Raw genomic sequence first — 22,591 nt, forward strand, 5'->3', positions numbered from 1 at the left:
TTTGAAAAGAAGTAGCCTCTCTTTAAAAACAAGCAAGCAAGCAAAGAAACAGACTTTCACTTCCAAAGAACTGGATGGATAGAACCAAACAGTTTCAGGCAAGATTCAATTCTCTCAGCCTTCATGGTTGTGTCCAACAAGATACTTGTGCTATCATTTAATATTTGCTTCTGTAGGCAGCACTGATGTACAGTTTTGTTCACATTTAAATCCACTACACAAATTACTTCTATCTACGCAAGGCAGTCAGCACAGCCTAAATTCACAAACATTGCATTTCCTAAGGACAAATTCCCAATGATTGTTTTACTCACACAGAACTTAATCGGTTGCACAAAAAAATATCATTCAATAATGTACACTGTAAACAGTTAACATACTTCAGTGAAGAGCAGCACCATTTTACATTATATTTAACATTTCTACATAGTTCGTTGTTGGTGGTTGGTTGGGTTTTTTTTTTAAGGGAGCACGCCCAAAGATGGGAACTCTGTGCTGAAATGCTACCCAATTCTCACGGCTTCAGAATGACCCACTGTCAGTTTGGGGGGTGTTTTCTATGCCGCTCCAATGACACGGTGAGGCAAAAGAGGAACGCTGTCAGTGCAGCACAATGGACGTTCCTGCAGCATCATCTTATGCAATGCATTCGCTGCAGATCCTGAAGCGACAGGATGCTGTGTAAGGAGAAAGTGCTAAATTTGGGAAAAAGAGCGCTTTATAAACTAAGAGATGCACTAGCCTGAATATGCAAGGAAGGTAGAGAAATGAGCACCACAGAACCATTTTCAGTGTGGGAAACATGAATTTGCATTGTTAATCTATTTAACTATGGGGCAAGTTAAATTTGCATGGCAAAGGCGGCGTGCTCTATCATGCTTCTTCATCTTGTTTCGTGTGATTCCTTTGGGCACAAGAAAATGTGACATTGTCAGAGCTTATATAATGTTCCCTATATACCGCAGGAGATGTCACTGTTCAGGACTGCTGTCTCCGTGGCTACACCTTAGCCTATAATTAGATAGTTTAACCACTCAAATGGCTAAAAATAAAACATTTAGCTTATGGACTGAAAAAGGGTGTGCAACACACAAAGATACCCTAATAAAATGATTCTGAAACTCAAGTAAACCTTAAATAAAGCTGTCGTGTAACAAACGGGACAGCAATGTTACATTTAATAATGTAATTTTTAAAAACGAGGTCCACATCACAGTAGTAAAACATATGCAAATTTAAAAACTCATGATAAAAATTATTAATACTGTACAATTTATTACAGGAAAGTATTGTGGCTTACTTTGAAAACGCAACTTAAATTAAAATTAGCACTCTGAAATTAATCCCACAATTACTTTTGAAAACACTCCCCCAAATAATACCACCAATTTTTGTAACTAAGAGAACCCCTGTCCCCCAGTACGTCAAGTAGTCATCTACAGCAACCCAGGGGGCCTGCGGAGGCTTCTAGGCTGCTGTCTGTATCGGAGGCCAATGTTGGGTCAGTAGACATTGAAGAGACGTCATTGGCAGATGACGATGAAGAGGGATGCCGAGAACCATTGATCACTGCTGCACCTGTGCTATGAGAAACAGAACATCAATTCGGTTACAGAGAGACTGGCCTCCTTCACTGGCTCGTTTTCACTCTGACTGGCCATTAATGCACTTGGCTCATAACAGACTGGTTAAACTTAAGTCTTGTAGGATTCAGTTTTAGGTTACCCAGGACAGCACATCAGCTAAGTGTAAGCTTAGAGCTCATTCCAGGTTAAACGTTTCAGCTTTCAGCTCCATTTAAAACCAGTTAAAAGCTAGGATCTACTTTAAAACAACCCCTCGAGTGTCAGCTTTCAGTGCCGTTTTAAAAAAGCAGACAGTCTAAGTTACAACTTAAAGCTAGAGGGCAACTTAGGTTCCAAAACAAAAACCAACCAACCACCCTCAGTTGAAGCTCAAGATTAAGCTTATCGCAAAGTTATTAAGTGCTGTATATGAGCTAAGTGGAAGGTTAAGACTCAATCTAAGTTAAAAGCTCAGCTTTTGGTTAAGTTTCAAAATAAGTTAATAATCAGCTCAATTTTAAAAAGTCCCACAGGGAGTCAACTTCTTGCAATCCCAGAGGTCCTTCACTCCCATATCTTTACCTTAACCCACCTTTGTCAACCCCCAACGGAAAAAAAAATCCATTCATTGGGGGGGGGGGCTGACTCCAAATCCCATTTCAGATTTCTACTCACTGGAACCGGGTGCAGCCCAATAATTGAGCCACTCCTCCTTCCATTTTTCTAACAAGGCGCTCCGGACCTAACTGGCTGCAGCAACAGCTGGGGGAAGCTAGTCAGGGCTACAAATCCAGGGAGTCCACTTTGTAAGCAAAGAAAAAAAGGGTGGCCCAGTCAGCAAAGCATCTCAACCTGTGGCAAAGGGTCATGTTAGCTGGTGAGTTTGGCAGTAGGAGTGAGGAGGCCAGAGCAGATTACTCCCTTACAAAGCTACTGATGTAAGAAATTCCAAACTCCACAGTAAATTTACCTAACTAACAACAGGCACTAAAGTCAGGAGGGGTCCAGGGGCTATCAATCATACTGTGCAGAATGTTACATGCCTCTGCTGGACAGAGGTTGTGGGTGGGTGCTTGGTGCCATGAGCTCCTGGCCCTAAGGGATCAAGTTCATCCCTGTGAGGCCAAGGCAGCTGACCTCAAGAAGCTGAGAGTCAGAGAGGTTGGGGGACAAGGCCTTCAGGGATAGGATAACAGCATCCCACCACCAGAGTTACAGGCCTTCCACAGTCACAGAGAATGGAGGCCCTGGGAAGTGGGAGTTGCTCTGAAGAGAAAACAGAACCCTTTGGTAGGATGAACAAATATGCCCACAAGCAAATTAAGGCGTAGTATGCCTTTCCATCTTATAGTATTTTATTGTTATAGTGGTGTTTTAGCGACTGTTTTTTTTGTTTTTGTTTTTTTCCCCCTACGGCACAAGCTGTCACTTATGTGTTGTTTTTACCTGTATAGGCCTATGGCCATAATAAATGAAATGAATGAATGTATGCCCACAGAAGATACGCCTCTGGAAGTTGGGGGATTCCATCATTAGGGACACAGGTGAGCTTATGACATGTGTGCAGAGTGGAGGGTGACTTGCCTGCCTGGTGCAAAGGTTGCAGCTGCCATGTGTTGTCTATGCCAAAAATGGGCTCCAGTAGATCTCTGAGTGGTCTGAAGTAGATCAGCAAGGATGTCTAACTCCCAGTTATTTAAAATGGAAACAAACAAACAAACAAACAAAAAAACCCTCCCCCAATTATAGGGCTTCAACAAAGAAAGACCAGGTAACCAACAGGGGTCTCCTTCCTGAATTACAAGGCAAACATGGGTGATTCAGGTGAGGTTTGCATATGCCCAAGTCAGATTATACTGTTAGCTAGGCAATGCAAGTCTGATCAGGGATTTCCTGAAGTCCTCAGTCTCTCTAGGTAAAGGGATCCCTGACCATTAGGTCCAGTTGTGACCGACTCTGGGATTGCGGCGCTCATCTCGCTCTATAGGCCGAGGGAGCTGGCGTACAGCTCCCGAGTCATGTGGCCAGCACGACTAAGCCGCTTCTGGCAAACCAGAGCAGCGCACGGAAACACCATTTACCTTCCCACCGGAGCGATACCTATTTATCTACTTGCACTGTGACGTGCTTTCGAACTGCTAGGTTGGCAGGAGCAGCGACCGGGCAACGGGAGCTCACCCCATCGCGGGGATTCGAACTGCCAACCTTCTGATCGGCAAGCCCTTGGCTCTGTGGTTTAACCCAGAGCGCCACCCCCTCACTCTCTCTGGGGGAGAAAGCTGCTTTTTCAAAGTGACAGACAGAAAGCAGACTAGCAAAACTCTCTGAGCTCAAGTAGAGAAGCAGCCTTTAATTCAATGAGTTATTTCTCCAGAAATTCACAAAGATTTGGGAAAGGGCTGATGGAGTAAGTACTGAAAACTGGATGGGATTCATCAAATGGATCCTGCCAGCAAAAGCCCAGCGCAAGCAAGGGTTTCCACTTGCATTACAGGGATTTCCCCTCCTCAACTGGCTTTGTGGGGGTTGGATAATTCCATCTGCCAAGCTGATAAGCTTGCACTGATCGGATGTTTGTAAGACAAAAATGTTGAATCCCACCTCACGTTCTTAAGGTATGATCTAGCAACAGAGAATTGGGATTAGTGTTTGTATCCCTCAAAGACTTTTTTTGAGGTCGGATAGACCCAAACAGGCCCCACAGACCTGAGACAGCTGTACATGGCTATTCACAGTGAAGGAGGCAGGTGTATTTACTGCGTGCAGATATTAACAGATCTACACCTGCCACCTTGTTGCAGGGGAAGAAGGTGAATTGGAAGTGCTTGTGCATACACCATCACAGTAATTTGCAGTGGCTTCTAAAATGACTTGGGACACGGGTGGCGCTGTGGGTTAAACCACAGAGCCTAGGACTTGCCGATCAGAAGGTCGGCGGTTTGAATCCCCGCAATGGGGTGAGCTCCCGTTGCTCGGTCCCTGCTCCTGCCAACCTAGCAGTTCGAAAGCGCGTCAAAGTGCAAGTAGATAAATAGGTACCACTCCGGCGGGAAGGTAAACGGTGTTTCCGTGCGCTGCTCTGGTTCGCCAGAAGCGGCTTAGTCATGCTGGCCACATGACCCGGAAGCTGTATGCCGGCTCCCTCGGCCAATAAAGCGAGATGAGCGCCGCAACCCCAGAGTCGGCCACGCCTGGACCTAACGGTGAGGGGTCACTTTCCCTTTCCTTTTCCTAAAATGACTTACTGTATCATGGCAATGGGTAACTGGGTATGTGTGTAAAATGCACATGAGTACTGTAGAGCAAGTTGCCTGGTACAGACAGTTCTTCTCCAAGTAGTGAAGGTGGATGGGAATGCGGAAAGGCTGTCCTCACTTCCTTCTCCATGCTCCAGCACAAACACCTGAAGAGGGCTAAGTGGCAGAAACTAGAGCAACAGCACTTTTATTGTAAACCAACCTAAAGGAGGCGGTTGTCCACATATAACTCCATTCTTGGTTCTCTCCTCCAGGTCCATAACTTCCTTGTAAATCAACTCTGAAAATCACCAGGTATAGTGTTATCCATACGGTATTTCAAACAAGCCAAAGAAACAGACTCCTATATAACAAGTATCACATGTTCTATTGAATATGATTCTGTTGATCAGGCAGAAAGCAGAGAATGTAGTACATTAGGCAAGTCAAACAATGCACCCATGAAATACCGCCATTCTGCTCCACTTTGCAAAACTGAGCAGACAGCTTCAGGGTTTTCTTGAGGATGAGCACATAAAAAAGCATTTTGAAAAGGCCACACCCTCCCCGACATCTGCAGGCAATGTTTGCTTCCTTAAATGCTTCTGGGTCAAATGATTCTTCAACCACAAAACTAGCAAAACTTCAGAACACTATCAGAAACAGAAAATCTACCCAAGCGAGAGACTTTAAATACACAATGGGTGCCTTTTCCAAGAGTTGCACTGCTAGTATTCTAGAAAGAAAAATATAAAGGCATGGATATTAGTCCTGAAGAGAGGTGGCCATTATAGTGCCTTTACAGATCCCATTTGGATATATCAAAAGCTAGTTAATGGATACTATAACACTCAATTCTTAAAAGGTGCAAGGGATTTTAAAAGCAATGCCTTTATCAAAGTTCAAGGAGAAGCCCCTTTTATAACTCTTAATTCCCACACATTTTGTTCCAAGTTTCTCTCTGACCTTTATTCTCTCCTTTTCTACATGACTCTGAGCCATACAACTAACTGCTTACTTATACAGGATCGTATTCTTTCACTCCACTTTAATTAACTTATTCATGATACCCACCGTTCATTGTTCTTTTCCAGCTACAAGCAGATTAGATTCTGTACTTCCTTCATAAGAAAGTACTGAAATAATGGATACCAATCTCCTACTTTGCCTAGCTGTGAGCACAAAATGATAACTGAACAGTAAGTACAGTACTCCTGCGATTCATTGCCCTATTTGTAGGCTTCTGGTTGGCCAGTGTGGGAAACAGGATGTTGAACCAAATGGACTTTTGGTCTGATCCAGCAGATATCAATAAGCTATATATTAATAAGCTTGCACAACTTCTACCTTGTCGGTAGTGGCGCCCACCCTGTGGAACGCCCTCCCATCAGATGTCAAGGAAATAAACAACTATCTGACTTTTAGAAGACCTCTGAAGGCATCCCTGTTTAGGGAAGTTTTTAATGTTTGAAGTTTTATTCTGTTTTTGGTCATCTGTTGGGAGCTGCCCAGAGCGGCTGGGAAAACCCAGCCAGATGGGCGGAGTATTAATAATAATAATAATAATAATAATAATAATAATAATAATAATAATAATAATAATTATTATTATTATTATTATTATTATTATTATTATTATTATTATTATTACAGGACTAAAGGCTGAGAAAAAGAACCACCAACCAACCCAAGTGTTTAGGAACCTGCTGATTTAGAAAATTGTTGGGGGCTGTTATTCCCAACATAGTTTGTGGGGGCAAATGCAGTCAGTTCCCACCACACTTTAGCATCTTAAAACAGTGCAGTGAAAGCTTCATTGGTAATAATATTAATACTTAAAGTATTAACCTCACCTTTCCATTCTTCTATTGTGTGCTCTCTTTCATCCAGCTGCTTGTCTGGTATCTTTGGAGGAGGCTGAAAACAAAAATGTGGCAGAAAACTGAATAAAAGGTAGCAAATATAAATTTACACTCTCAATTTCAGAATAATCGTATATTCATCCCAGGATATTAATACCAGACAGGCCCTCAATTTATTAATTATTTTGCATTATAGACCAGCCATGAAATTTTCCAAGGACCTATCATTATGTAGAATTTTTGTTCCTGCTATGTCACTGGGGGAGGGTATTGTGACAAGGGCCCAATGTTGATCACATGCCTAGAGGTAAAGGTAAAGGGACCCATGACCATTAGGTCCAGTCGTGACCGACTCTGGGGTTGCAGCACTCATCTCAATTTATTGGCCGAGGGAGCCGGCGTACAACTTCCAGGTCATGTGGCCAGCATGACTAAGCCACTTCTGGTGAACCAGAGCAGCACACGGAAATGCCGTTTACCTTCCCGCCAGAGTGGTACCTATTTATCTACTTACACTTGGCGGTGCTTTCAAACTGCTAGGTTGGCAGGAGCAGAGACTGAGCAACGGGAGCTCACCCTGTCATGAGGATTCGAACTGCCGACCTTCTGATCGGCAAGTCCTAGGCTCTGTGGTTTAACCCACAGCGCCACCCGTGTCCCGATCACATGCATAAACATAGATAATTTAAATGGACCTTTTCCACAAGAAGTGGCATAACTTACACTTGTGCCTCTAAGCTGACCAACACTGCTTTGTAGGAATACTGTACATGCCCAGCATTCCACTTGCATTTCCCTAGATTTTCCCCAGATACCTATACAGCAGGATTCTGAAATTCACTGAGTCCTCTCTATGTTTAGGCTGCTAATCAGCAGTGCTAATTAGTGTGCTAAAATGTCTCCTCAATCCACTTCTGGAAAATAATCCCAATGCTACAACTAGCTGTATGCAGCATAATAAAGGCTTAGGAGTTACAAGTGCCAACCTGCCCCATGATGCATAAGACGTCCATGAGTTGGACATCAGCAAAGTGAAAACAACAATGCAAATGAAAATCCTGCCCCCACAAAAAAATAAATAAATGAAGATTCATATAATTACACTTACAGCATAACTTGGAAACTCAGAACCTTGCACATAATGTGTAGGAGTCATAAAAAAGCATAATAATAATAATCTAGTGTTGAGCCAGATGCTCTTCAAGTTATTTTGAAGGGCCCCCCTGCCAGGGCTTAATTTCATGGATATTTGGCAGCCAAATTTTATCTCCCTTTCCCTCTTTTGCAAGCAGTCTTAGCTTCGTGACATGAAACCGTTAAATGGGGTCATCTGGAGTTTTGGAGCAATATCCTAACTAAACACAGCTCTATTTCTCCTTTACATTGGCAGGTGAGGCAGTGGATGTGCTGGGCCGCTGTCTTGCCTTGGCAGTGGACTGGATGAGAGCCAGCAAGCTGACACTCAGTCCAGTTACGACTGAGGCACTGTTAATGGACAGTTCCCTAGACTGGATAGATGGGGGGGTTGCCTGCTCTTGAAGGGGTTACAGTAATCAGGGGTCAGCAAACTTTTTCAGCAGGGGGCAGGTCCACTGTCCCTCAGACCTTGTTGGAGGCCGGACTATATTTTTTTTTTTGGGGGGGGGGGGAAATGAATGAATTCCTATGCCTCACAAATAACCCAGAGATGCATTTTAAATAAAAGGGCACATTCTACTCATGTAAAAACATGCTGATTCATGGACCATCCGCGGGCCAGATTTAGAAGGCGATTGGGCCTTAGTTTGCCTACCTATGGGTTACACTTCCTCTGAAGTAGCAGGTACATAGCTTAAGGGTACTTCTGCATCCATTGCTGTTGCTTGAGACTCAGGGTTTGGCGCGTCCGTAACCTGAAAACCCGCAACCCGCAGTGTTCGCAACCCAAGGTATTACTGTACAGTCATACCTCATGTTACGTTTGCTTCATGATACATTTTTTCAGGTTGCTTCCCACAGCGACCCGGAAGAACCAGAAAGGGTTGCTTCTGGGTTTCGCCGCTTGCGCATGCGCAGAAGTGCTGAATCGCGCTTTGCGCATGCGCACAAGCGCCAAATTGCGCCACGCACCTGCGCAGATACGGCGCTTCAGGTTGCAGGCTTTTTATGTTGCCAACGGACCTCCGGAACGGATCCCGTTTGCAACCAGGGGTACCACTGTACCTGTAGGGCCCTGCGGGACTTGACATCTTTCCGCAGGGCCTGCAAGACAGAGCTGTTCCGCCAGGCCTTTGGCCAGGGCACAGCCTGACTGCCTCCCTCGGCAATCTTCGCGGAGCTCTGGCCCAATGGTGGCCAGTGGCTTGAATTTAATTAATTTATAATGAATGATTTTAGAGTGTTGTTTGTGTTGTGCTTTTGTATTGTTTTATTGTTGTTAGCCGCCCTGAGCCCAGCTTTGGCTGGGGAGGGCGGGATATAAATAAAATTTATTATTATTATTATTATTATTTTGTAAAATTTTTAAAAAATGACTTGAAAAAAAGAAAAAAAGATTCAGCTATGTGCCAGGGCAAACAAAGCCTAGGGATCATCTCAGAATAAAGTAGTTTTAGGACCATTTCCTTCAAAACGGGGTTGATTCTATTCTGGCAAAGCTTTTTGGAATGCTTCCCATTTTGGCAAAGCTTATCCTGAACCTTCTGAAACTCCAATTCAATCATGTAAAGAATAAACAATCAGCCTTTTGGGCTACCTTCCGGCACCAGACACCATGATCAGTGGTGTCCCTGTCAGCAAAAGAATCCAGATTCTAAATAATAAATAAAACTTACTGCTTCTGCTTCTGAAGGGTCATACCAGACATTGATGTATGGGTGCTGTAGAGCTTCATCTACTGAGATTCTTTTTGATGCGTCGATCACCAGCATTTTGGATAACAAATCTCTTGCCTGACTGGCTGCAGGAGTAACATTTAACATAGGATGTAATATTTAAACATTTCGGGTGGCATGGAAAAGGTTGGGGTGAGAGTCATAAGCAAACTAAGGAAGAAACTTATTATACAACTTATTTGGCGATACAACCAAACTAGCTGCTTCAATATCAATGTAGTTTATGAGCAAAGCTCTACAGTCTTGCTCACTACTTTCATCATAGCGATGTGTCAGCCAGCCTCTAGAGAGCAAGATAAATGCAAGGCATCTTCCCAACCCTGGAACTGAGGATTATCCCAACCCGCTCTCAAAGATGGAAAGAAGGCTGGGCTTTGTTTTGGTTCTGCATTTGCTGGATGGAAGCACAGAACCAAAACTAGCCTCTGACTCCTCCATCTGAGCTAGAAAGGGAAAGAGGCATGTGGGCTTGTGTCTGCCACAGTGGAAATCAAAGTGCAGCACTGCACAAAACTCTTACCTTTCAGTTTGTTATGTTCAGAATCAACTGGAAACAGGACATCTGGGAAGAGCTTTTCAAAACTATAACCAGCATATTTAGGCCTATTCTCCACATATGTCCTCACTGTTGGCTGCAGCTTCTTCATGAATTCTGAGCACGGCGTTCCTAGTTGTTCAATAACTTTATTCCATTGATCAATATCTGAGGTGAAGCAGCTAAGGAAAATTGTTTATGCAGCGTTCAGGACAAAGGCCATGTTAAAACTACATCAATGATAAATGGGAGAGCTATGGCCAACAATAACTTGTTAGAGAACCAATGGTGGCTAAATCAAATAACTGCTCTTTTCGCTATGATCTCAACAAGGGCTAGTCTCACCTGGCACACAGGATCTCATGCATTTCAAAATGCCACTTAGAGGCTTTCAGAACAGTATAGAAAACAGAAAGAATTTTGTTGGAATCGTCTGCATTTGTGCTGTCAATAAAAAAACTCCCATCCCTTCTCTTTGACTATTTCTGACCATGGGATCTCACCCACAAGTTCCTTAAGCTTTTCGAAATCAGCCTTCTTAAAGTCCAGAGTGCATGTTTAACCACCCTCAGCTTTACATTGCCTCTGTATAATGAAACCCAAGAGGACGTGATCACTTCCTCCCAAGGTTCCCAGTACTTCTGCTTCATCGATCAGTTCACCTCCTCCCTGTTGGTGAGGACCAGGACCAAGAGAGATGATCCCCCGGTTGTGTCTTCAACCTTCTGGGAAATGAAATTGTCAGTAAGGCAACTGGGGAATTTGCTGGACCTTACATTGCTGGCAGAGTTTGAGTTCCAACAGATATCAGGGTATCTCTCCCTTTTGAATGTCTGGTAATTTGGGGAAACCTGTGATCATCACTTGAGAAAGTGTCTTCCAAAACACCCCTTGCCCTATTAATCACACTGCAGGGAATATCAAGAAGATTGACAGTATACGGTGTGGTGCTTTTGTCCCATCAAACCCAGTAAACCAACCAGTCTTCTCCCCATACCTCAATCTAAGCCAAGAACAGTTCTGCACCAGTCAGGGAATCACTTGTAGCAAAATACGTTATAAGAGTCAGAAATGACTGCTAACAAGAATGTTAAAGGACCAGAGAGAGAGGAAAAACCAGGGAAGCAAACACTTATCCAAGGGTCAGTCATTGTGTAAGTGATGCCCACCTCATGCTACTCTCTAAGTGGTATCCAGAGCAGGTGCTCCTATTGCCCCAACCTGTTAACACTACTAAATAGCAGTACCACTAATGAAGGTGTCCACACACAAATGAAGATTAACAGAATATTAAATAACTAGCTCTGTTAGGACACAAAGCTAAACATAAACAATTAAGACAATACGCTTAGGTACTCAATAGAAAGGAGAAAATGCAAAAAATGAAGTTACAGAGGAAAAAAGCAGAAGGATATTAAATAGATCTCACTAATTTTTCACATGCTGCCCACTAGAAATACTTCTGTGTTCAAGCCCAAATCACACAAAGACACAACCATACAAGGTGTTCCTCCAGCTGGTGGAACTGTTAATCAACACAAAACTTTTTACTGTTCTGGAGCATATAAAAAACCACTTTGTTTACAAAGCAAGTAGGCCTATGCTCTTAATTGGAGCAAACAGCAAACTGTATAAATGTTTGAAACAATAGAATTTTAAAGCCTCGGCAGCTGGAGACAGCATTATTTGATGTTGGAAAGGAAAATGCTAGAATACATTTGACTTTTGATCATTCAGTTCTAGGCCCAAAGTAAGGATACGGTCTGTACCAGGAAATAATACACCACCTTTGATCATTTCTCCCATGATGCACCCCACTGACCAAATGTCAACTGAAAACAAAATGCAATGACATTAACTGATTAAAAGAAAAGCAAAAAGGACTTTAAAAGGAAAAAAAACCAATGATAATAAAGAGCAGTGCAGGATGAAAATGAATGAGAAAAGTGAAGATGTGCTTGCTATCATACCAGCAGAGACTATTTCCTACTGCTAAATGCAGCCTCAATAGAACCAAATTTATTCTAATAATTTTTATACTTATCCGGAGGAAATAATTATGAGCCTTTTAAGGGTGGGTGGAGGGAGTTATAAGCATTTTCCAAGGAATATTTGGGGGGACAAAGGGGGAAGAGAGTCACAAGGTATTAGTTACCAAAAAAATCACATGCTGCAGCAGTACAAGGATACAGTCCCTTCCTGGAAAGAGGATTTTGTGGCAAACCATTTCTCCCATAATGCACCCAACAGACCATAAATCCACTATGTTTGTAGCACAAAAAGAAGAAGCAAAGCAAATTGTCACTGAAAATTAAAGAAGCAGGAGGGCATGACTGCATTTTACTATCTGCAGAGAAAGCACCAAAAAGGAAGACGCAATCATGGGATCAAGCTGTAAACGTATTTTTAAAACACACACACACAGCTCCATATGTCCAAAACGTATTCTGAGTGGGACCCAATGGAAGCAATAATGGTCACAGGAGAATAGCGACCTTACATAGCTCCCACTACATTTCAATGCAACTTGCTAAGCGGAAGTAGAGTAAACCCCCAATACTTGAAAGCTAAAAAAACCAAAAATTCTTGTTCATTAAGAAAAGATTAACAATAACCGAATTCCTTAACAAACAGCTGAAATGACAGAGGAAAATACACACAGGTTCATAATTAGTAATGAGAATTAATCAATCTCAAAAAGGTAGAATATCAGTGGGGTAGGTGGCTCATCTATTCAGACTGTGTTCAAACGGTTCTAGATTGCACTCAGTCTAAAATATCAAGGCTGGCTCCTAGATGCACCCTTGTCACCAAAGGCCCAGATAGCCTCTGTGCCAAAAGAGTGCCTTTTATCAGTTTAGAATGGCATACCAGCTGGGATCTCTCCAGGATAGAGACAGACTGGTCACAATTATCCATGCTCTGATGAACGTCTAGTGTTGAGTGCTCTAATGTACTATATGTGTGCCTGCCTCTGAAGACTGCTTGGAAACTACCATTAGCTCATAATACAGCCACCAGGACCAGGGTATCGAGAGAACTTCCAGGCCATTTCTGAGCACAATTCAAAGTGCTAGAGCCTGGGGTACAAGTTTCTAACTAAACACTTGTAGTTGTGCTTTTCACACAGGTACCTGAACAGATATCTGCTCCCACCACAACCTGCCTATGTACTTTGTTCATCTCTGGAGTATCTTCTCCCAGAACACCATCATCCAAGGTAAGTTGAATGGCATCCATATGGAGAGCCTTCTCTGGGGAGGATGTGCCACAAACAAGGCTGTGCCACTGGAGCTAAGGCAGCTGCTATGAAAAAGTGTCCCCTTTGAATTCCAAGCACAGAATTCTTTCTTATCACAAGGTACCCCTTAATTTATACCAGAGCTCCCTGAAACAGCTTCCGATGGTGGACTGGTGTGCTAACACCGGGGCAAGATGGTTTGGGCATGTAATGCCAATCTTGGCCTGACTGCACTGGCTGCCAATTAGTTTCCAGGCCCATTCCAAAGTGCTGGTTTTGACCTATAAAGCCTTAAAACAGCTCAGTACTGCAATACCTCTCCCCATATGAACCAACCCAGACCCTGCAATCACTATCTGTGGTCCTTCTTCCTGTGCCTCCTCCATGGGAGGTTCGGAGAGTAGAATCACAAGAACAGACCTTTTCTATACTGGCTCCCTGTTTGTGGGAAGCTCTTTGCTGCCTGTCTTTAGGTGCCAGGCATAAACATCCCTCTCCTCCCAGGCCTTTGGCCAATTAAGCAATCTATGCAAGAGAGAACGGGGTATTGTTTTTGTTTCCTATTATGGTGTGTATTTCTGTGTTTTTATTTTGTAAACTGCCTCGTGGTTTCAGATGAAGTGTGGTGTAGAGATTTAATAAACAAACAAACATCACATTGTTATAGACAACGTGGTCAACTTCAAGGCAAATTAGCTTTTCCTTTTCCAGTAGGGAATTTCCTGCTCCTGTTCATCAGAACCTCTGAAAGTAGTAGAGTTCTGAGGTCCTTGATAGAAACCACATTCACACAATACATTTCAATCACTCTGACACCACTTTAAAGAGCCATGGCTTCCCCTAAGTAATTCTTGGAGCCGCAGTTAGTTATAGGTGCTGAGAGTTGTTAGGAAACCCCTATTCCCCTCACTCCCTTTTGTTTTCATCTTAACTATTGTTGCTTTCGTTTTAACTACTGTATTGGCCTGAATATAAGCCACACTTTCCCCCCAAATTCTGACGGTGAAAAGTTAAAGCATGGCTTATATTTGTGACCTTACGGTATGCAACCAGGAGCGCGGGGCAAACAGCGCCAGGAGCGTGGCGAAGTAAAGCTGCGGCTTATATTCGGGTGTGGCTTATATTCATGCCAATACGATATGTATTTTTGCTTTTACCTTGTATTTTTATCCTGTGAACCGCCCTGATATCTTGTGATGAAGGACGGTATATAAATCTATTTAGTACTAAGTAAATAAATAAATGGGACTGGTTGTTAAGCCACTCAGAGAATTGTGGCTCTGGGGAACTTGTTAGCGCAGATGATGAAGCAGGCTTGGCTCTACCATCCATCCGCTGGTGAGTGGGAGAGTTGAAGCCTGCTTTCCCTTGCCGGGTGCACAATCAGGAGTGCACTTTACAGCTCCTGGTGGTACATTGGCAGCTACATCTCTACCTGTCCTACACCTTGGATCACATAGGACATCAGATGTGAGAAAGGTGGCCTGGCTCAGTATAAGGCAGCTTTCTATGTTCTATTGTCCCAATCCTCTCCCTGACACTTGCCCGGAGAGAGGCTGAGGACAAGCAAGAAGAAATGGTAGATACCTCTATAAAAAGCAGCAAACATGGTAAAGGGACCCCTGACCATTAGGTCCAGTCATGACCGACTCTGGGGTTGCGGCGCTCATCTCGCTTTACTGGCCGAGGGAGCTGGCATACAGCTTCCGGGTCATGTGGCCAGCATGACTAAGCTGCTTCTGGCGAACCAGAGCAGCGCATGGAAATGCCGTTTACCGTCCCGCCAGAGTGGTACCTATTTATCTACTTGCACTGACGTGCTTTTAACTGCTAGGTGGGCAGGAGCTGGGACCGAACAACGGGAGCTCACCCCGTTGCGGGGATTCGAACCACTGACCTTCTGATGGGCAAGTCCTAGGCTCTGTGGTTTAACCCACAGCGCCACCCGAGAGTGTAAAAAGGAGTGTGACTGAGCAGTATGGCATCCCAGAGGAAGATGACAAGTGAGATCTTGGAAGCAGAGGCAGGTGCATCTTACAGCCATTGCTTGACTAATTCTCCCTTCCGTGCTGCCCACAGGGATAGCAGGAAAGGAGCAGCTGTCATCTCCACAGTTACTCCTCTCTCATAGCCACACAGCAGGAAGGATTGTGCAAGTACTAGATGCAAGGAGCAACTGCTGCTTCTGATCATTCATCTGTCTTTATCTCTCTGGGAAAGCCTACCTATTCGTTCACCTTCGTTATTTGGAGATGGTGGGGAAAAGTTTTTGGTAAATCTAAATCTGCAACAGATATCACCTGCCTCTCCAATCCCCAGAGAAGGTGGGAGATTGGCCACCATCTCAGGCTACAAGCAGCAGCCACCACACTGCAGCTTTTACAGGATAAAAGCTGATAACTGAGTGGTGGCTTGAATGAAGTTTTACATCCATTTCCATTATCAGTTCTAGATAACTGAGCTTAAAATTTTAACCTCCATGTCAAACACGAGATCAAGGTGGACCTAGCATAGAGTGGGAAAGTGTTATTTGTGCAGATAGAATAAAACACTGCCCCAAGAGCATATTTTATCTAAACAACTGCATCCTATGTTTCCTCAGTGTATAAATAGTATTTCCTAACATGCTTTCAACACAACATAGTGGGGTTAAACATTTAGCTTACTTAGGTCATGGTGCTATTTTAAAAAATAAGCTTCAGCAGCTGAGAAAAATGTAAGATGTAATGTGCAGGGTGTAGGGACAGAAGATATAAAGCACATTATGTTAAGGGACAAAATGAAAGTTGCTGACCATTTTCTTTGTATCCCATCCCTAGGATGACTTCTGGTGCTCTGTAGTAACGAGTCACAACATAAGGTGTCATCATAAAGCTGGTTCCTGCTGTTCTAGCTAATCCAAAGTCAAGAATCTTCAGCGTGCAGTCAGATTTTACTACTATATTGCTAGGTTTCAAATCCTTTCAAGAAAGAGAGAGAGAGACAGAGAGAGATTATTCTAAGCCAAGCATGAAAGTCCCCAGTGGAAGATAAAAAACAAACTGGTAATTATGAAACAAGTGTGGGGAGGGGTTTTTTTTCAGCCAGAAGTCTCATGCTGCCTAGGGACAATGGGAGTTGGAATTCAACAACATCTAGAAGGCTACAGGTTCCCCACCCCTGCCCTAGAGGATTAAATTTGTAATCTGGAGGTATGACCAGACAGGTGGCCTCTCTGCTAGGGAGTGCCTTTCATCTGCTTATCTTGTAGTAAGATATAGGGTTGACTACTATAATGTGTTGTACATAGGTCTGCATTTGAAGGCTGTTTTGAAACTGCAGTTGGTTTAAAACATAGCCACCATGGCAGTTTTATTTCAAGTGAACAGCAATCTTCTTTGGCTTAACAGCAAAAAAAAAAATACTCCCCAAACAGGAATGTTAAAACAACGGCAATAATCTCACTAACCCTATGTATAATTCCAGCTGAGTGAAGATGCTTAATGCCGCACAGCATTTGATAGAGGAGATAGGACATTCGTTCATGGTCGAGCTCCATTTGAATCACTTGGCAGAGATTTGCATCCATGAGCTCCATCACTATGTAACTTTTGAAGAACATCAAAACGTAAAATCAGACGAGAGCAGCAACTTAGGTCATAAAATCAATTGTGCGCTCGTAATGTACTCGCCGAACAAGTTTTACAAAAAAAAATTATACTTACACATCTTGAAATTCTTCCAGTGATTTCTGTGGGGTAAAGACATTCAATAGGCCAATTATCTATGGGAAAGAAACAAGTCACAATGAAGGCCCACAAACAGTCTGTTTGTCTCTAAGTGATAAATGCAAAAAGAAACACGCAAGAAAACATAGCATTTGATCAAATCAGAACTTCACTGACGCTCTCTCACATTTTCACCTATAACCTCAAAGACAAGCCCAACTAGCTGTACTGAATACAGGTAACTCTCATCTTACACTTAATTTACTTATGCAATTGTAGCTTTGCATGGGTATGGTAGGACGGGTGGAAATAAATTAAATCAATGGAGAATGGGGGGGAAGTATTATTTTTTCCTTGTAGCTTATCTTTGTTGTTTTGTTATATAGTTTTAATTTGCACTTGTTTTCATCTTTTTATGTAAAACGCTTTGTGAGGTTTAGCTGAAAAGAACTACATAAATATTTTACAGATACCAAATTGCTGATGTTCAGAACCCATCCATTCAGTATAGTATCATCAAGATAGTATAGTATAAATCAACATAATAAAATATAACCCATTTCTAGCAAATTAAACCGTCCTGTATCCTATTTGCTATTTTCTTGCTATGCCAAATTAGACGTGATGTCTGCCCTATTTAAACATTAAAGAGGAGAATGGGATGCTAATTTTTACAACAAAAGGTTAACGATAGTGAAAGAAACAGGATCAGTTTGTCCATCTTTACACACAAATGTGGCAAATGCATGAGTAAGAATGATCTCACATCTAGTCTGACCCTTACTGTTGATATTTAAACGATGAACAAATGTACTTACGTTTTTGTGGTTTACGCACTTCATGAGGACAAGCTCTCTGTAGGCTCGTTTGGCATGGGTTTGGTTCTGAAATGGCCGACTTAGCTTCTTGATTGCTACATTTCTTTCAAGGATAGCATCGTAGGCTGCACTGTAAATAAAAGTGAACTGTCATAACCATATTTGTATAAAAATTGACAAGAAGACTGGGAGACTGGAGTCAAGACCTATCCGTGAAACACAATCAGTCAAGGATCTGAAAGAGGTTTGCAGTATTATAGATATTCTGATTTGAATAAGAATCAAAACAGCTTAAATATTCCGATACTGTGAAATGTTTGTGGGGAAAATAATTGCTGTAGTGAAAGGCTTACTCTCAGATTGTACAGCTCATAGTAAAGCTTCTATGAAGAACATTTATCTCAAAGATGTCATCTAGGATTCTATGGCGATATCAGGTGATCTGCCACGGGTGGTGAAACTCAGGCTCCAACCTGCTGGGCTGAAAACCTGCTGTAGACAGTGGAGGTGGTGCTGCCACTGAGTGTTCAATACACTCGTTCGTCCAAGGGGCCCAGAACTGACCACAACCACTGGTCAAGTGAAGAAAAGCAACTGTGGAAGGCTGCTAGTTTCAATGAGAGAACCATGGGTGGGCTGCTTAACCCTTTTCCCTTCTGACATTCTGTCTTCTCAAAATCATTCTCTCCTGCTTGCTTTCCAACCCATAAGGGACAAGATAAAAAGTCCCTGAATTTTTTTTCCTCGTGCTTGCAGAAAAGCAAGACAGAGAGGGTGATTTAGATGAGGCAAAATGCCAGGAAGGGAAAAGGCTAATCAATCCATTCCCTGAAAAAGATAGCCCTCTGAGGTTATTTTCAATCAGGAGACTTATTCGCACATTTTATAAGGTGTGGTATTTCATTGGTTTGAGGCTGAGTTTTGCTGCTGTTCTCAGGGACAGGAGTGTGCATACAACTGCTATTCTCCCAATTCTGTACCTGCCACACCTATTTCCTAGTTACACTTGACCTTTATGTGACCTGATGTCATTGTATCTGGTTCTATTCCCTCTTTTCACCTTGCGCTACAATAAAAGGACTGGGGCACTATATATACAAAAGCAATGGTTCTCTAGCAACCAGTACTATCTAGCATTCAAGTAGCACATCAATCAGTTTTGCTCATGTTCGCATTTTAAACAAAATGAGATTTCATCACTGAGCTATTTTTTAAAAAGGAAAAGCCTTACCATACTATGCCTTGCGCACCCGAACCAATAGGTTTTAAATTCTGGTATCGTTTGAGTACAGTGAAAGTAGAATCTCCAATCTCTACACTATAGAAGTTGTTTTCACGTTTGCTTCTGCTCATGACGCCGTTAGTCGAACACTTTAATCTAAAAGACATGAACCTGCAAACAAAAGGAAAATGTTACATGCCTAAGCATATAAATATATAAATATAAATGTGTGTGTGTGTGTGTGTGTGTGTCAGTCTGAAAACTTTTCTGCATTTTTGGCCACAGCCATCCCAACTGTCTCGACACCTGCTCAACACAGATAGATGCTCCTGCTTTTAAGAAAGAAAGAGGTCCAATTTAATGTCATGGACTGGAAAGCAGACACAGACTCAAGAGTCAAGATACAGGATACAAGAGTTCTGGAGCAGAATAAGAATTTCAGAACCGGATGGAAATGGCAAAGATGTTCCAGCAAGTTTCCCTGTTAAAACAGGACACACTCACTTGCAAGACTCTTTCGCCTTCTGGGAATGTTGAGATTGCAAGTGTGCACTCCTTCGGGGTGGGTGGGATTGTTCCCATTTGTGAAGGCGGCACCTGGTTCCAGGTGACAAAGCAGTGCCCTCCAGTCTAGCCTCTTGAATGAGTTCAGTTTCTGCCCCTGACTGATCAAAGCCTCTCCCAATCTCCACTGGGTCTCTCTGCTCCACAGGAAGGTTGGAGGGGAGAGCTGGCATACCTTCTCCACGTTCCAAAGTCAGAGTGGAAGGGGGAGATACTTCGTCCAACCCAGAGTGCCTACATTCCCCATCTTTCTTCCTCCTCCTGCTTCAGAGTCTGCCGTCTCAATCCCGATTCCCAACACTGCTGTGGGGCTCATGACATCAACAACCTTACAGAAACAATTTTCTTGTAATTCTGCACTCCCTCAACATCAGCTCAGCTCAGCTCCTTGTTGGTAGAAAGAGGAGGAAAACTTCTCCTTTAGGGATCACAATGCTTTTCCTGCAAAAGGTCCCAGGTACAATTCCATACATCTTTCATTAGAGCGATACCAGAATGTATGAGGCAAGGAAAGGCCTCTCTGTGTCCAAGACCCTGATGAGCTGCTGTTAACTGGGAATACATAATAGTGGGTGAGATGCCTTTGAGTAAGGAAGCTTCACCCGCTTGTGAAAGATGGTTCTGAGGTATGGAGTCACGCAATTAAGAGCTGTATAGTTCAAAGGCAGCACCCTAGGTTGTTCTTGGCAGGCAGATTAATAAAGGATGACCTTTCACAGCTGAGGATTAATTTTCAGTGAAACACATTTTAGCGATGTCTTCCTAACAGCATTCCAAATGAAAAGCACTAGGCCTCTTTCTTTTCTTTTTAGAATGAAACATGAATAAATAGCACAGAATGTCAGCGTAAAGTGGGATGGCACTTTGCTTTTTTTTTAAGGGAGGGGGGCAGAGAGACTAATACCGTCCCACTTTTATTTTGCCACCTGCATGCTTGCTTCTCTCCCTCCTGGCATTCTCTTACTTTTCCAGAATTTAAGAGATAGGAGGTCTGTCAATAATATTTATAATTTAATTAATTAAAAAAAATTAAAACGTGGGCAGGAAGAGAGAGACTGGCAAAAGCCCAGGAACAAACATGCGGTAACCCACAGCATTTAGCTGTATCTCCATCCTGAGTCCTGTATCACTACAGCATTTCCCATTCTGGACTCAGCAAGCTCCAAACAAGACCCGTCACGGTATACAATCAGAAGATTATAATTTCTGGTTGTTGTCTGAGCAGTCCCAAAGGGAAAACTTTCAGTGGCAATATTTTTCTTCCCCAAACCTTTACTATAGATTCGTGGAGTGTGTCCCTAAAAGTTCACACACTTGAGCCTTGTTTCTGCCACTTCCTCCAAGACTCTTTAAGCTATGGCCAGTATGCACCTTTTGTAGCTTAAAGATTGCTTGGTGGAAGTTATTGATTGGGAATGGAGAAAGCATAAGGGGAAAAGCACAAATCGTCTCCATACTAGCCTTTAAACTGCAAATGGGGCAGAGACCCTAAGAGCCAAAAGCAGGGTAGATAGCCCTTTTCAGCACTCTGTAATTGTTTCACTAGCTCTATCACCTTCCATCGTGGGAAGCAATGTCAGGGATTCTGATGCCTGATAAGTCAGGGATTCCTAACTCCTGGCCTGAAGGATTCTTGGTTGGGGATTCGTACTTGATATTATGCACCCTCACAATCCCAACTTCTCTGTCCTGTTATGTTTCCATGACAGTACACACAACTCTCTCATTCTTTCAGTGTTGGGGTTCCCCCACCTTGCCTTTAAATCCAGTTTTTTTCTACATATTTGCGGAGTCACCTGGGTATGCAGAAACCCAACCCTTGTTCGTGGGTGGTCCCGTTGTGCTGCCTTACTGGTCATGGGAGTTAATCGTCTGGAACAGCAAGCAACAGATGCCCTGCAATGGAAAAAAAACACAGTGAAAATACTGCAGCGTTTGCACTGGATAGTATGAATGCTTGGCCTTGATCCTCAACTTTTGCTGCTTTTTAAAGGCAAAAGTGTATGTTTATACCATTAGTTATACAAAAATGTGGGCAAGGAACCTCACAATGACATTTGTAGGGGAGACAGGACTGACATTTTTATTTATTTGTAATATTTGTGTCCCATTTTTCCATCCAGGAAGCTATCAGTCATTAATTTAGACATTAAAACAAAGTAGCCATCGCTTTCATTGAAAGCTTCTCGAAGTATGACTACATGAGTCTCCTGGCATCCTCCACCTCTGAAAATCACCGGATAGGAAAACCACGCAGCAGATGACAGTTACAAAGGACAAGGTCTCGTCCAGGGAACCACAGCTCTAAGTGTGCCACACTTGTTCCCCAGCTACTGTCACTTCTCTGCAGGCCAGGGATAGGAAAACAGCAGGCTTCATCTGCTTCTGAAGTTCTTCTAAAGGATGACACAGGACCATATGAGACATCTCTTTCAAGGCCTCAGACCAGACACACAAAAAGGGAATTGCACCCAGAAGCCAGTTACAGGATACAGAAATGGGAGGAGGGTGTTTAGAAAAAAGCTGAATGCAACTAACACCTATTTTCTGATCCTACCAATTGGAGACTAAACAATATTAAAAATAGAAATCAGCCAAATCTAGCTTTTCCTTCCAACTAGAAAGTCTTATACAACAGCCTTTCCTCCTGTCCTGGGGTGGGAACCCTGCAGACCTAGAGCCAAAGGCAGCCCTCAGCCTAATTTCGAAAGACCTCTACAGATCATTTCAGATATCTGGCAAGAGTGATCTGTCCCTTCCCCAGCAGCCTCTTCTTGCCTTTAATTCCTCTGTAAAGAGAACATATTTGCAGCAACAGCCCCCAGGAGGGTAGATTTCTCTGCAAGCAAGCTGCTGACCCAGGTAAGAACTAGAAGATGTGGTCCCTAAGTCCTTCTGCAGGGGACTAAGGAGGAGCAGAAATGTCTCACAGTAAGTTCACTGGCCCTCTGCCAGGCAGAACTCCACT

General features: G+C 43.0%; 1 protein-coding gene across 6 annotated transcripts in view; it reads right to left on the reverse strand.

Moving 5' to 3' along the window:
• MAPK8 (mitogen-activated protein kinase 8) overlaps positions 1–22,591 on the reverse strand; it is a 27,258-nt gene continuing 4,667 nt past the window's right edge. For 3 of the 6 annotated variants that reach the window (XM_053387900.1, XM_053387902.1, XM_053387903.1), the window contains exons 2-13: positions 21,420–21,519; positions 19,069–19,230; positions 17,838–17,967; positions 17,017–17,075; positions 16,761–16,899; positions 16,107–16,272; positions 11,832–11,903; positions 10,057–10,239; positions 9,477–9,601; positions 6,655–6,718; positions 5,025–5,102; positions 1–1,578 (exon numbers count right to left, since the gene is read on the reverse strand). In XM_053387900.1, coding sequence (XP_053243875.1) covers positions 1,433–1,578; positions 5,025–5,102; positions 6,655–6,718; positions 9,477–9,601; positions 10,057–10,239; positions 11,832–11,903; positions 16,107–16,272; positions 16,761–16,899; positions 17,017–17,075; positions 17,838–17,967; positions 19,069–19,226 — 1,320 coding nt within the window. In that variant the 5' untranslated portion in view covers positions 19,227–19,230; positions 21,420–21,519 and the 3' untranslated portion in view covers positions 1–1,432. Of the gene's footprint in view, positions 1,584–5,024; positions 5,103–6,654; positions 6,719–9,476; positions 9,602–10,056; positions 10,240–11,831; positions 11,904–12,261; positions 12,334–16,106; positions 16,273–16,760; positions 16,900–17,016; positions 17,076–17,837; positions 17,968–19,068; positions 19,231–21,419; positions 21,520–22,591 lie in introns of all 6 variants that reach the window. The other 3 variants (XM_053387901.1, XM_053387905.1, XM_053387904.1) reach the window with 3 other exon arrangements.

This window comes from Podarcis raffonei, chromosome 5 (assembly GCF_027172205.1).
Source record: "Podarcis raffonei isolate rPodRaf1 chromosome 5, rPodRaf1.pri, whole genome shotgun sequence".
NCBI classification, from domain to species: Eukaryota; Metazoa; Chordata; class Lepidosauria; order Squamata; family Lacertidae; genus Podarcis; species Podarcis raffonei.